This window comes from Schistocerca nitens, unplaced genomic scaffold (genome assembly GCF_023898315.1).
Source record: "Schistocerca nitens isolate TAMUIC-IGC-003100 unplaced genomic scaffold, iqSchNite1.1 HiC_scaffold_376, whole genome shotgun sequence".
NCBI lineage: Eukaryota > Metazoa > Arthropoda > Insecta > Orthoptera > Acrididae > Schistocerca > Schistocerca nitens.
In genome coordinates, this window is record NW_026045910.1 from 2542262 (window position 1) to 2556718 (window position 14457).

Here is a 14457-nt window from a genome sequence, read left to right on the forward strand (position 1 = left end):
TAAATTGCGTAGATTCAAGTAACTTTTGAAATGATTGTTAAGGTAGCCCAAGACTAACCTTCTTTTATTGAATTTCGTAGTGCTTCAGAAACAAAGTTCACTATTAATTTCAGTCACTAAATTAACTTTCAATTTTCCGGTTTTATTAATTCTTTTGCTAAATTAAGTCAGAGTGTAGCGAAATTTATTACTTCTGACAAACGTTCAGTTTTCACACAACACATGTCAACCTTCAGTTGCCACGCTTTTAGTGCTAATTATATGAGCATTAATCTTTCATTTTCAGTTATTATAGTAGTTGTCTGTAAGACTGGCGACCGTAATTTTCCCCAAATCTCAAATATCTAATTAACGCCAATTAATTGTTAACACAATGACCGCACATATACTTTCTTTATTAATTTTACCCTTTTTTCAAAATTAATTTCCACCAATTTCATTTGCATTTTTCCATTCATTTAGATGTGACCCTTTCCTCCCTCTTTACCGACAAATTAACTTTGGTGACGATTGCTTTTCCCAAATTTCCATTAGGTGCACGCGGTTCAATTTTTCACTGTCATTAAGGTCGATAAGTGAGGGGAGGTTACAATGTGCCTGTGGTCATTGGAAAAGGCGGGACAAGGTTTATCTACATCTACGTAGATACTCCACAAGCCACCGTACGGTGCGTGGAGGAGGGTATCCGGTACCGCTATTACTCACTTCCTTTCCTGTTTCACTGGCAAATAGGACGAGGGAGAAACCATTGTGTATATCCCTCTGTATGAGCCCTATTTTCTAAAATCTTATCTCTGCAGTCCTTATGGACTACATACACTATGTGATGAAAAGTATCCGGACACCTGGCTGAAAATAACTTAAAAGTTCGTGGCGCCCTTCATCGGTAATGCTGGAACTCAACATGGTGTTTGCCCATTCTAAGCCTTGATGTCAGCTTCCACTCTCGCAGGCATACGTTCAATCAGGTGCTGGAAGATTTCTTGAGGAATGGCAGCCCATTCTTCACGGAGTGCTGCACTGTGGGGAGGTATCGATGTAGGTCGGTGCTACAAATTCGTCGGACAACAGACCGCGCCGCTCGAACTGTAAGTAGAACTGGCACTGCTAAGAGTATCCTACGAATTTCACATCACTGGCAACGGGTTATACACCATGCTAGTGACTACTTTGAAGGTCAGTAAAACTTCTAACACTTATCTATTTTGTACGAGCTGTAAATAAATATTTGCCACTATTTAAGTTCCAACCCTCGTAAAACGTAAAATGGCTTTGCATTGGCGGAGCTGTAATTTGTACTCAGGTGATTCAAGTGAAAAGTTTCCGACTTTGAAAGCGGAATGGTAGTTGGATCTAGACACATGGGACATTCCGTTTCGGGAATCATTAGCGAGTTCAGTGTTCGGAGATTTACAGTATCAAGAGTGTTCGGAAAATACCAAATTTCAGGCATTACCTTTCACTATGGACAAGACAGTGGCTGACGGCCTTTACTTAACGACCGAGAAGCGGCGTTTGCATAGAGTTGTTAGTGCTAACAGACAAGCAACGCTGGCTGAAATAACCGCACAAATCAGTGTGGGATGTACGATGAATGTATTCGTGACGACAGTGCGGCGAAATTTGGGGTTCATGGGCTATGGCAGTAGGCGACCGACGCGAGTGCTCAGCATCAACTGCCGCGCCTCTCCTGGGGGAGAAGACCACATATAAATGTTCAAATGTGTGTGAAATCTTATGGGACTTAACTGCTAAGGTTATCAGTCCCTAAGCTTGCACACTACTTAACCTAAATTATCCTAAGGACAAACACACACACCCATGCCCGAGGGTGGACTCGAACCTCCGCCGGGACTAACTACACAGTCCATGACTGCAGCACCTAAGACCGCGCGGCTAGTCCCGCGCGGCATGACCATATCACTTGGATCCTTGGAGACTGGGAAACAGTGGCCTGGTCAGACGAGTTCTGATTTCCGTTGGTAAGAGCTGACGGCAGGGTTAGAGTGAGGCAGAGACCACACGAGGCCATGGACCCAAGTTGCGTAAAAGGCACTGCAGGCTGCTGTTGGCTCCATAATGGTATGGCCTGTGTTTACGTGGCATGGACTGGGTTCTCTGGTCCAACTGAACCGATCGTTGACTGGAAATGGTTATGTTCGACAACTTTAAGACCATTCATGGACTTCTTTTCCCAAACAACGATGCAATTTTTATGATGACAATGCGCCACGCCACCGTGCCACAATTGTTCCATATTGATTTGAAGAATATTCTGGACAGTTCGAGTGAATTATCTGGTCACCCAGATCGCCCGACATGGATCCCATGGAATGACCATAGACTATAATCGAGAGCTCAGTTCGGCTCAAAATCCTGCACCGATAACACTTTGGCAATTATGGACGGCAGTAGAGAGAGCATGACTGAATATTTCTGAAAGAGGCCTCCAGCGATTTATTGAGTCTATGCCACGTCGAGTTGCTTCACTACTTCGGGCAGAAGGAGGTCCGACACGATTTAGGATGTACCTCGTGACTTTTGTCACGTCAGTGTATTGTCTTTGAATAAAAATGTCATTTCCGTTCGTCTTCTTGCGTATTTCTTTCAGTCATCTTCTGTATTATAGTGCAGCAATTCTTTCTATATATGGCACGAATTTGTCGAGCCATGTTACGTGACTGTGACATATCATGCGATAGTTACTTTCCCCTTAACTTTTGCACACCAGTGTAGTAGTTGGGACTCAGGAAAGACAGACAAACCGAACGCCTGTTCGCGCGACCAACATCGAGACAGGGAAGGTGCACCGGTTGCCGTATTGGAACGTTGTAGGCGCACCACTTCCGCCACTAGAGGAGTACCGTGGGCGTGTTACACTGGTGGACTCTGCAGCTGCGACATTATAAAGGCAGAGTGCAACGGATTTCAGACTGGCATGAAGGGAACTACATGCTTGGATGTACAAACAATTAGCATTTCAGTACAATTACACAAAGTACGAGGAGTAAAGCCATTTTTTGAAGTGTGTGGCCAGGAGGAACGCTCGATATTCGGAGACGTGACAGGAACGATCATTCGAAGCAAAAAGTCTAGTAAACATTAATTCTCAAATGCATACCTTAAGAGCTACGAGCACATTTTCACCTTGTATACTGTGAAACAAATCTCTTCTACTGCAATCTCTTTGTTTTCCATATTTTTACAGGTCCTAGTATGCACAAAAATATGGAAAAATGTCCAGTGAACGTGGTCTTTGATATGTATAGCTTACGAGCTAAGAACACTTGTTCATCTTCGCTTCTGCAAAACAAAATGATGGTTCAAATGGCTCTGAGCACTATGGGACTCAACTGGTGTGGTCATAAGTCCCCTAGAACTACTTAAACCTAACTAACCTAAGGACATCACACACATCCATACCCGAGGCAGGATTCGAACCTGCAACCGTAGCGGTCGCACGGTTCCGGACTGCGCGCCTAGAACCGCGAGACCACCGCGGCCGGCTTCTGTAAAACACATCTCTTCCACTAAACAACTGCTCATAGCACTTGAAATACGCACTTTAGAGGCCATAGCTACCAGATTTTGTTGCTTCGAATGATTGTTTCTGTCATATCCCTGAATGCTGGCCATTCCTCCTGTGACACCCTGTCTAAGGAACGATTAAGCAGCGGGTTTCTCATTCAGAAACCACATTAGAATGTTGGTATTGTATGGAAAGACGGTGTTATGCGTCACTTTAGAAGGAGGAATGTGTACCAGCACACGTCGGAACTCGACATCGGCAGTGTCATGGCGATGTTGCTGCTCATCTTAGCCGGGATATCACGATTTTCATGGATTGTGGGGTAGATGGATTCAGGAGGACTCAACGCAACTTGGGGAGAGATCCGGCGACCTTGCTAGCCAAGGTAGGATTTGGCAAGCGCGAGGACAAGCAGTAGAAACTCTCGCCATGTGTCGGCGGGCATTATATCTAAGCCCAGGATGGCCTGCCATGAAGGGCAACAAAACGAGGTGCAAAATATCGCCGATGTACCGCTGAGCTGTAAGAGTGCCGAGGGTGGCACCCAAAGGGGTCGTGCTATGAAATAAAATGGCACTCCAGACCATCTCTCCTCGTTGTCAGTCCGTATGGCGGGCAAGAATCAGGTTGGTATCCCACCGCTCTCTGTGGCACCTCCAGACACATCTTGCTGGTCATCGGCACTTAGTTCGAAGCAGGACTCATCACTGAAGAATAAACGAGATTCCAGGCCGAATACATATCTGGAGACGCCCTGGACAGCGGTGGACTACTAACCTGAATGTTCTGAGGTCTGGGGTGCCGTTTCTTTACGTAGCTGGACCTCATTGGTTGTCATCCGCGGCACCATTACACCATAGCGATACGTCGACGATATTCTACGCCACGTTTTATTGCGCTTCATGTCAAGCCAACCTGTGCTTACATTACAGCAAGATAATGGCGTCTGCACACGACGAGAGTTTCTGCTGTTTGTCATAGTGCTTGCCAAACCCTACCTTGGCCAGATAGGCCCAATTAAGAAAGTTCAAAGCATTATTTGTAGGATCCCTCCAACCAGCTCGGGATTTTGTTGATATGACGCTCCAATTGGAGCACTTTGCATTTAGCTACAATATAGCAGGTCAGCAACTGGAAGCAGTTAATTCCATAAATTATATAGGAGTAGGCATTAGGAGTGATTTAAAGTGGAATGACCATATAAAATTAATCGTCAGTAAAGCAGATGCCAGACTGCGATTCATTGGAAGAATTCTAAGGAAATGCAGTCCGAAAACAAAGGAAGTAGGTTACAGTACACTTGTTCTCCCACTGCTTCAATACAGCTCACTGGTGTGGGATCCGTACCAGGTTGGGTTGATAGAAGAGAGACAGAAGATCCAACGGAGAGCATCACGCTTCGTTACAGGATCATTTAGTAATCGCGAAAGCGTTACGGAGATGATAGATAAACTCCAGTGGAAAACTCTGCGAGAGAGACGCTCAGAAGCTCGTTACGGGCTTTTGTTGAAGTTTCGAGAAAATACCTTCACCGAACAGTCAAGCAGTATATTGCTCCCTCCTACGTATATCTCGCGAAGAGACCATGAGGATAAAATCAGAGAGATCTGAGCCCACACAGAGGCACACCAACAATCTTTCTTTCCACGAACAATACGAGACTGGAACAGAAGGAAGAACCGATAGAGGTACTCAAAGTACCCTCCGCCACACACTGTCAGGTGGCATGCGGAGTATGGATGCAGATGTAGAATTTGGCACTATATCCCTCAGAAGGATATCCACCAACTCTGTCAATCAGTGCCAAACCGAATAAGTGATTGCAAAAGTATGGATGTAGATGTAGATGTAGAATTTGGCACTACATCCCTCAGAAGGATTGCAAGAGAGCCAGAGATGGACTAACACGTGATTGATTTGCTCAATTTGTGAAACTCTTTTTCTTGAGTAAATCACCAAATTTTTCTGTAATTGTAATCATTTGTTTCTCTTTTCATGTACGTCACATCTACCGAGTCAGTCCTATCTTCATGGTGCGTTATACAGGGCTATACATTAATAAATAATGAGCTGGTGTTTATCCAAATTACAAGACCTAGGAAAATGTTTTTAACTAAAATAAGGCCATGCCATATAATGGTTACATGGTAATACATAAATGACAAAGGTTTCAGGATTATTGCATTTCGGTATCAAATAAAAGAGGACCTGTATATTTTTCTGGAAAAATCCACTTATATGTAACCTCACTGGACAGTTTATTAGTCGGCCCCCTTGACAGAGTACACGGTGATGCAGAACTCGTACCGAGCAGTCATACGACTGTCCTGTCCACTGCTGACGTAAGTCATGGCAGTGAAGCGGTGTATAAGTGTTAGTCGGTTGTGAGGAATCGAGTGGAGGCATGGTAGAATGAAATTGTGTGTGTGTGTGTGTGTGTGTGTGTGTGTGAATTCCTAAAGGACCAAACTCCTGAGGTCATCGGCCCCTAGACCTAGACACTACTTAAACTAACTTAAGCTAAGAACAACACACACGCACCCTTGCCCGCGGGAGGACTCGAATCTCCGGCGGGAGGGGCCTCGCGATTCGTGACGTGGGACCTCTAAACGCACGGCCACTCCGCGCGGCAGAATGAAAGATTGGAGCTACCATATTCTGATGTGCCCATACTACATCGTGAATGAGGTTGCCCAGTTTGTTGGAGGATCAGTGTGGAGTGTACAATGAGTCTACAAAGATCGATATACCGTTTTCAGCCTTATAACATGGCGTAAGAACAGCGCTCCTAACCTACCACCCATCTCACATGGAGTAAGGTTTACCCATAGGTTTACCAAGTTGCGCGCTTGCATGTTGGCTAGCAGGGACTGCGACTGGCTAACTTGTCTGCCAAAGCTCTCACACTGTAATTTTTGGTGCAGCGGACGACAGTGCAAGCAAAAACCGGCGCCCCTGAACTCTTCCTAAATGATGTTAGAGAAAGTATTTCGCAAAAAAATTAGTTAGTTTCCATCGCCTCGCTCATCACTTTATGATGGTCTGCCTATCATTTACTTAATGGAACATAACTCGTAGTTATTGAGATACTACGAAATTAAGTCAGCCACTGCACGTAATAACTTTCAGTTAGAAATAGTGGTCGCTATGGGCTTGTATTTGGTGCAATTTAGATCCTATATTAGTGCATACTAAATGTAGGTAAAATACTGAATCACTCTTTAAACTTGGAAGGAAATCTATATGTATCTCCAGTACGAAGAAAATGGACTGTGTGTAGTACAGTCAGTTCTGTTCACGTGGACAAACGATAAAACTTGAATTAAATATTCATAACATCTCTTATACCTGATAATCCGTTTGAGGCATCGAACCGAAATGTTGGACAATGCTGACTCGCAAAGAGAGAGTATTTTTTCACATAGTTATTATGGAATCCTTCCTTGTCTATCGCAATACACAAGTAACTACAGATTTTTTTCAGTGGAATGATGTAATGTTTTAAGGGTCATCGATAGTTGGCGAAACGGGAATTGCTGTGGATTTTGCAAGAACGGTGAACAAATTACACGCTTATTTTTAGATCGATTTTGGGCTTTTTCAAAAACAATTGACCTGCCTTGGCTTCAGTTGCTGGTTTAATAATAGACTGTTTCCGAATATCTTCACAGTTTGAACAGTTAGTGAGATGAATTTTTGTAAACTCTGCTGTGATTTGGCAAAAAAAAAAAAAAAAAAAAAACTTAAGATAATAACAAGAGAAGTGTAGATGTTACTCAAATCACTCATGACATGACACTTCTCTGAAGAAATCTAGGATGAAGAAGTCTGGGGAAAATAAATCGCCACTTCAGTTGCAATTTTCATCGAACCATAATCCCAATGTATTTTTAATAATGAGTGACTGTGAATGAAATTTGCCAAAGGATTTTAGTTCTCTATCTTAATGTTCTGAGAAGTATGAAAACAACTTGCAATATGTAGTATATCATACTTTAGTTTATATCCCTGCACAGACTGAAGAACTGTACTTTTTCACTTGAAATATCTTTTAGTCTGCCAAAGGGAATGATATCTGCTCTCCTTGAGAGATAGTTAACAGTATTGGGCAAATCGTTTGTGTGATCTCAGCTTCAGAGCTACGATTTTTTTGTGTTGCCTCTTGAGAATCGTAATTCTATTTCCAAAAAGGAACATAGTTCTATGCAAAAAACTATGGATTATTTCTTTTAGGAGCCATTTGCAAAGGCTCGTCAAGATGAACATATCTCTGGCATGACAAATCTCTCTCTCTCCTTTTTTTTTAAGAAGAGCGTGAGTGATGAGTTTTGAGAAACACCTGCACTTCTTTTGCCGTCGTGTTAAACACAGAATCCTGAAACACTGTGTTATTGAACTAGCAACTGAGGACCAGAGTCGTCAGTAGTTTATGAAAAGCCCAAAGTAAACAAGCAAGTAATTTATTGACATATGTTGTTGTAAAACCCACAGCATTCTCGTTTCTCCAGCTACTAATGAGCCTTAAATATTACACTATTCCATTGCAGAAATTGTGTAGATAAAGACATTTTGCATATTAACATTATGGCGAAATACTCTCCTCTTCACAGACTATCGTTTGCCGAAAACTCGTTTTAATATCTCAAAACTTTTATTAAATACGTGGGATGTTCTGAGTATTTAATCCTCATTTTATCTTTGGCATATACTAATGGAAGTAAGTGTACTACGTGTAAGAGGTGATCAAAAAGTTTCCGTCCGAAGCCCACACTAGCCCTTTGCCTACATATCAGTCCTTACAGACCTGCATCGGAATTGCAGTGGGTTGCGTATACGCTGCAAACGCCCTCAGACGAAAAAATTTTGATCGCCCCTTATACAATCCAGTTTCTCGAGATTGGAGACAGATATAGATCTGCTCCTAACAAAGTTTAATTTAGTATGATGGCCTCATTTCTTATGCAACGACCCAAAGATATAGCGTCCCCTACTTTCTCATTGAAAACTATTCGAATTTCGTGCAGTAGGTTTCTTAATTTCGAAATATCCCAATAACCATATCATTAACGAAATAATAGACAGTTCATCATAAATCTGAGGAATGAGGCAATGAGATACGAGTGAAAATTATTTTTTTTAAATTTTTTTTTATTTTTTTACTTTAAGGGGAGGTTTACTATCTTTGGCCCGAAAAAGCATGTTCTTTGAGAATTATTTTCTCGGGATGTATTATAGATATCAATGTCAAATTTGGTCAAAATGTTTATTAATATATCCTCTACAATCTGGAATTTTTTCGATCGGAAATGTCGAAGAGCAAAGGTGGAAGTGCCGTCGGAACGAAACAATATTTCGATTTAGACCTCCACGCGCGGTATATCACAGGTCAGCCGGCTCGTCTGAAATCAAAATTGAGTTGACGTTAGCGAAGTATATAAGATTCTTTAGGAGATGTACCTCGATTAAGTTATTTGCACCATAGGAAACAAAATGGTGGCCATTTGAAAAATAGGTTTTTTAATCGATTTTTCGACTTCGTCGGCCAAGTAAAAATATTTGTATTGATGGATCAGAATAAAAGTGATACACTCCTAGACAGTTTAGTTAGCTTCGTCGGAAATAAAGAATCATGGCAATCGGTTCAGTAGATTTGATGTTATCACACCGCGCGATAAAAAGAAAATTATTTCGAGAAAAATGCGTTTGAACTTTTGACTAAATATAAATGCAATATTATGCAACGTACGTTCAATCTGCTATTTCGGGTCCATAAACTAGTCCTTCCTCTTCTTCATAGAGGGCGTTCTGCTCGATTTGGGCCATCCTGCGCTGCTCCAGAGCCGCTCGTACGGCCGGTGACAGCGGTTTTCGGCCACTTGAATCCGGTGGTCGTCCGAATGCTCGGCGAACTGCGTCGAATAGAGGGTGACGTCCATCGTTGTCATGGTCTTCAGAATTGCTGAATACCCTTCGTTGAAGCTGCTCACTGCCAGGAAAGACGCAATCTCCACAGTCTTCGCACCAGAATGCAAATGCTTGGGGGCTAACTTCCAAACACACGCCTTCAAACTTCCATTTGAATTTTGTGTGTTTCCTCCCAAACACCGGTACAATAACTCGTCCTCCGAAAGAAAAAAAAACTGGTGCGTGAAGAAGGCCGATTTCAGGCAGTTGCATTTTTTTGTTCAACCGCGAATAACAAACATTTCCGCTCCGTATTCGGAAAAACCGTTTTAAGGGTGGGTTCTAAACACATTTATGGATCCAAAAATGCAATTTTAAAAAATAGATTGTTTTTAACCAAAAGACAGTAAACTTCCCCTTAAAAGTGTGAGAGAAGGATTGCAGAGCACCTAGCAGATGCATGACATTCTGTTCTGTCTCACAGGCTACCCAATGGTTTCAATGAGACCCAGTCTTCCTGTCTGTGACGTCAGATGCCAACAGGACTCCTGACGGGCCATGTCATTGAGAGAGCCCAGCTAGGGAAACAGCACCGGAATCGTCACGGAAATCATGCAAAGCTATCTGTAAGGGAGCAGGCTACAAGTTCACGGACCTTGTTAGGGAGCCATTGTGTGAGCCAGCACGTAAGCTTGCAGGGAACCTTACTCTGTGTGTGACTGACTCAATTAACAAGGACCGGAGACGAGTGTCATGTTTTGTCAATGACAATCGGGTTCAGGAACTGCTGCTATTGCTTACAGTAGATAAATCTCAATCAGTTCCTGGCAGAGTAGTGTGAAGCGAACTGCATATACTGTAAATTTGGTGTCTGGTGCCTCGCAAAAGGATATTGTTCGCAGCGGTATGTTCTACTGCGCGTCTTCAGTGGCCCAGACCGCACAGAAACTGGACATTCACTGACTGGGGGCCTCTACTGTGGTACGATGTCACGATTTCGGCTCTTTTGAAATGACCCAAGACATCGAGTGCGTCGGCTGCCCAATGAGGTGTGTGGAGGTTGAAGTTGAGGCCAGGGGTGGTCATGTGGTGTTTTGTACCACAACTTGGGCTGACTTGAGCAGGTTACCGTGACGTTTATTTCGACAGTGGCGGTGAGCGAGTGAATTTATTGAAAGTCGGTCTTATTAAAAGCAACATCATAGGGAAAGTAAGTGTCGCATTTAATCACTTTGTAAGCACGCCTTAAACCAGTCAGTTTTGGCTGTTTTGTTTTGTGTTGCCTTACCCTCTTTATCTCGTAAGTAAGCGTCACAGTTTGTCATCAGTAGCAATAGTGTTCGCCCTGGGAGGTTCGTAGATGGTCAGGAGGGTCGGCACTCTGTAGAGCATGCTGAGTTATAACAGCGGTATGTGGGCGACCGTTATCTTGTTGGAAAACACCACCTGGAATGCTGTTCATGAATGACAAGAGGTCGAATGATCAGACTGACGTACAGTTTTGCAGCCAATGTACATGGGATAACTAGGAGAGCGCTCCTAGTGTCATACGAAATCGCACCGCAGACTGTACTCCAGGTGTAGGTCCAGTGTGTCTAGCATGCAGACAGGTTGGTTGCAGCCTCTCAGTTGGCTCCTTATAACCAACACACAACCACCACTGGCTCCGAGGCAGAACCAGTTTTGATCCAAAAACACAACAGATCTTCACCTTGCCCTCCAGCGAGCTCTTAAGCAACTCGTGGTCTAATGGTTAGCATTGCTGCATCTGGATCACTGGGTCTCGGGTTCGATTCCTGGCCGAGTCGCGGATTTTCTCCGCCTGGGGACTCGCTGTTTGCATTGACTGTGAAAAGATTGGGAATTTATACGTGAGCAGTTGAGCGCCCCACAAACGAAATATCATCATCACCATCCAGTGAGCTCCTGCTTGACACCATTGAAGTGCCAGTTGGCGCTGGTTTGGGTCAGTGGAATGCACGCTATGGGGGTCTGGCTCGGAGCTGTTTTTGAAGCAACCGATTTGTAACAGTTCGTTGTGTCATTGTGGTTCCAACTGCTGCTCAGATTGCTGCTGCAGACGCAGTACGATGAGCCAGTGCCATACGTCGAACACGATGGTCTTTCCTCTCGGTAGTGCCACGTGGCCGTCTGGAGCCAGGTCTTCTTGCGACCGTGCATTATCGTGATTACCGCTGCCAGCAATCGTGTTCAGTGGCTACAGTCCTGCCAAGTCTCTCTGCAATATCGAAGAAGGAACAGCAGGTTCTCGTAGCCGTATTACACGGCCCCTTTCAAATGCGATGAAGTGTTGACAATGGCGTCTTTGTCGCCTTAAAGGCATTCTTGACTTACATCAATTCACCACGACCAATCTGAAAAGTAACTAACTCTCACGACTGTTACAGCGTCTATTTAAAGCAAACTTGATTAGTATCCTCACAGTGCCGCTACTGACGCCAGTCTTATGCGACCGGCGCGAAATTTGAATAGATGTCATCTTTTACGTGTAGAAAGACGCCGAGCAACGTTCGTTTATGTTGCTCAATTCCTTGTTGTTGTTGCGATTTTTTTACGTCAGTGTGTAACTAATATATCTTTAGTTTCTTTCGACAACTGTAAACATTTTCTGTTGATGTTTCTTTCATCAATCATCTTCGTACCCCACATTTTCGTCCTGTCTTGCCTCTTACAGCGTCATGTAGAAGACATTTGAGTCTCGAAATATGGCCTACAGACCGGGAGTGTGTGTGATGCATATTTGTGAAAATAATTTGCTACCCACCCAGTCCCTTGAGTACGTCTTAGTTTACTACTCTGCACATTTTCTGTGTTCACAGTATGCTACGAAATTATGATCTGCAGCAAGATAGCCGTTCAGGAAATTTAATAAGTGTTCCATGTTCAGGGCGGTAATATAAAATATCTGTGATGGTAAATGTTTCAGAAAAAATTAAATGAAATATTTGTGCCGGCCGGAGTGGCCGTGCGGTTCTAGGCGCTACAGTCTGGAACCGAGCGACCGCTACGGTCGCAGGTTCGAATCCTGCCTCGGGCATGGATGTGTGTGATGTCCTTAGGTTAGTTAGGTTTAATTAGTTGTAAGTTCTAGGCGACTGATGACCTCAGAAGTTAAGTCGAATAGTGCTCAGAGCCATTTGAACCATTTTTTGAAATATTTGTTTAGTCACAGCTTTCTAAATGTTTGCGAATCGTGTAACTGAGGCGAACCTTGCGTAACAGCCCGATACTCACCTAGTGGGATGTGGGAAACCGTCTAAAAATCACATCCAGGCCGGCCAGTTCACAGACATTTCTCGGTAATCCGCAGGGCAGCTTCCATCCGGGATGGGGACGTTTGCAAGACAACAACCATCTGCACGAACAGTTCGACGACGTTTGCAACTGCATGGACTATCAGCTCGGAGACCAAGGCTGCGGTTTCCCTTGACGCTGCATCACCGACAGGGGCGCCTGTGATGGTGTACTAAACGACTAACCTGGGTGCACGATTGGCAAAACGTCATTTTTTCGGATGAATCCAGGTTCTGTTTACAGCATCATGATGGTCGCATCCGTGTTTGGCGACATCGCGGTGAACGCACATTGAAAGCGTGTATTCGTCATCGCCATACTGGCGTATCACCCGGCATGATGGTATGGGGTGCCATTGGTTACACGTCTCGGTCACCTCTCGCTCGCATTGACGGCACTTTGAACAGTGGACGTTACATTTCAGATGTGTTACGACCCGTGGCTCTACCCTTCATTCGATCCCTGCGAAACCTTACATTTCAGCACGATAATGCACGACCGCATGTTGCAGGTCCTGTACGGGCCTTTCTGGATACAGAAAATGTTCGACTGCTGCACTGGCCAGCACATTCTCCAGATCTCTCACCAATTGAAAACGTCTGGTCAATGGTGGCCGAGCAACTGGCTCGTCACAATACGCCAGTCACTACTCTTGATGAACTGTGGTATCGTGTTGAAGCTGCATGGGCAGCTGTACCTGTACACGCCATCCAAGCTCTGTTTGACTCAATGCCCAGGCGTATCAAGGCCGTTATTACGGCCAGAGGTGGTTGTTCTGGGTACTGATTTCCCAGGATCTATGCACCCAATTTGCGTGAAAATCTAATCACATTTCAGTTCTAGTATAATATATTTGTCCAATGTATACCTGTTTATCATCTGCATTTCTTCTTGGTGTAGGAGTTTTAATAGCCAGTAGTGTAGCTACTCCATCTGCTCTTCCTTAGGGCCACGTATGTTTGAGCTCTAGACCTACGTGTCTTGCTTCCACCGTGTTCGCTCTTGTCGCGGCTTACGGCATCTGTCTTTCTCCGAGCCGAAGTTCCCCGAGGCGATCCCCAGAGTAACAGACAGCGACGGGGTGGCACCGTGAGCCACGACACGTGGCACACACGACACGTGGCAAGGGCTGCTGCCGCCCACAGGCATCCTCCCACGCAGCTCCGCCCAGCTGCTCCTCACTCCGTTCCGCACCTGTCAACTGAACTCTTCCTCCTTAAGTCTGGCCTTACCGTCCGACGATGCTGCATTGGCTGTTATCTGTATTATCTGGCAAGTGATTTATGAATTACCCCTGATTCTATAAGGACTCCAACTCTACAAATCAGTTAATGCTTCAAATATTTGATGCTAAACATGTCAGCGTCAAAAATATTAGAAAAGCTATGAAATTGTGTTTAAAGTTTGTTGGAAGTCGCTAAATGCTTTGGCTATCAAACACTGTATGAGTGTAATGGGGGTAATTTTCGCTCTGTTTTAAGCTCCGTTCTTTCACGCATCTCAACGTTTACAATGTCATATCTCCTAAATTGTGAGTCGTAAAATGATGTAATTTTTCAGGTAGATGGAGTGACACGAGTACATGTGGATGCTGTCTGAAAAATGGGTTGCGAATTAAGTTAGTAGTAAAAAGTGATAAACTGAAACTTCAGTGCTTGGTGCTAAAGCGTTTACTGATGAACAGGAAAATGTAGTAAGCGATAAACTTT

At 44.0% G+C, this 14457-nt stretch overlaps 1 protein-coding gene across 1 annotated transcript in view; it reads right to left on the reverse strand.

Moving 5' to 3' along the window:
- The window catches only part of LOC126229630 (protein TsetseEP-like), a 57630-nt gene extending 43733 nt beyond the window's left edge, over positions 1–13897 (reverse strand). The window contains exon 1 of the mRNA XM_049942371.1: positions 13765–13897. Coding sequence (XP_049798328.1) covers positions 13765–13897 — 133 coding nt within the window. The remainder of the gene's footprint in view (positions 1–13764) is intronic.
- Between the last annotated feature and the right edge of the window lie 560 nt (positions 13898–14457).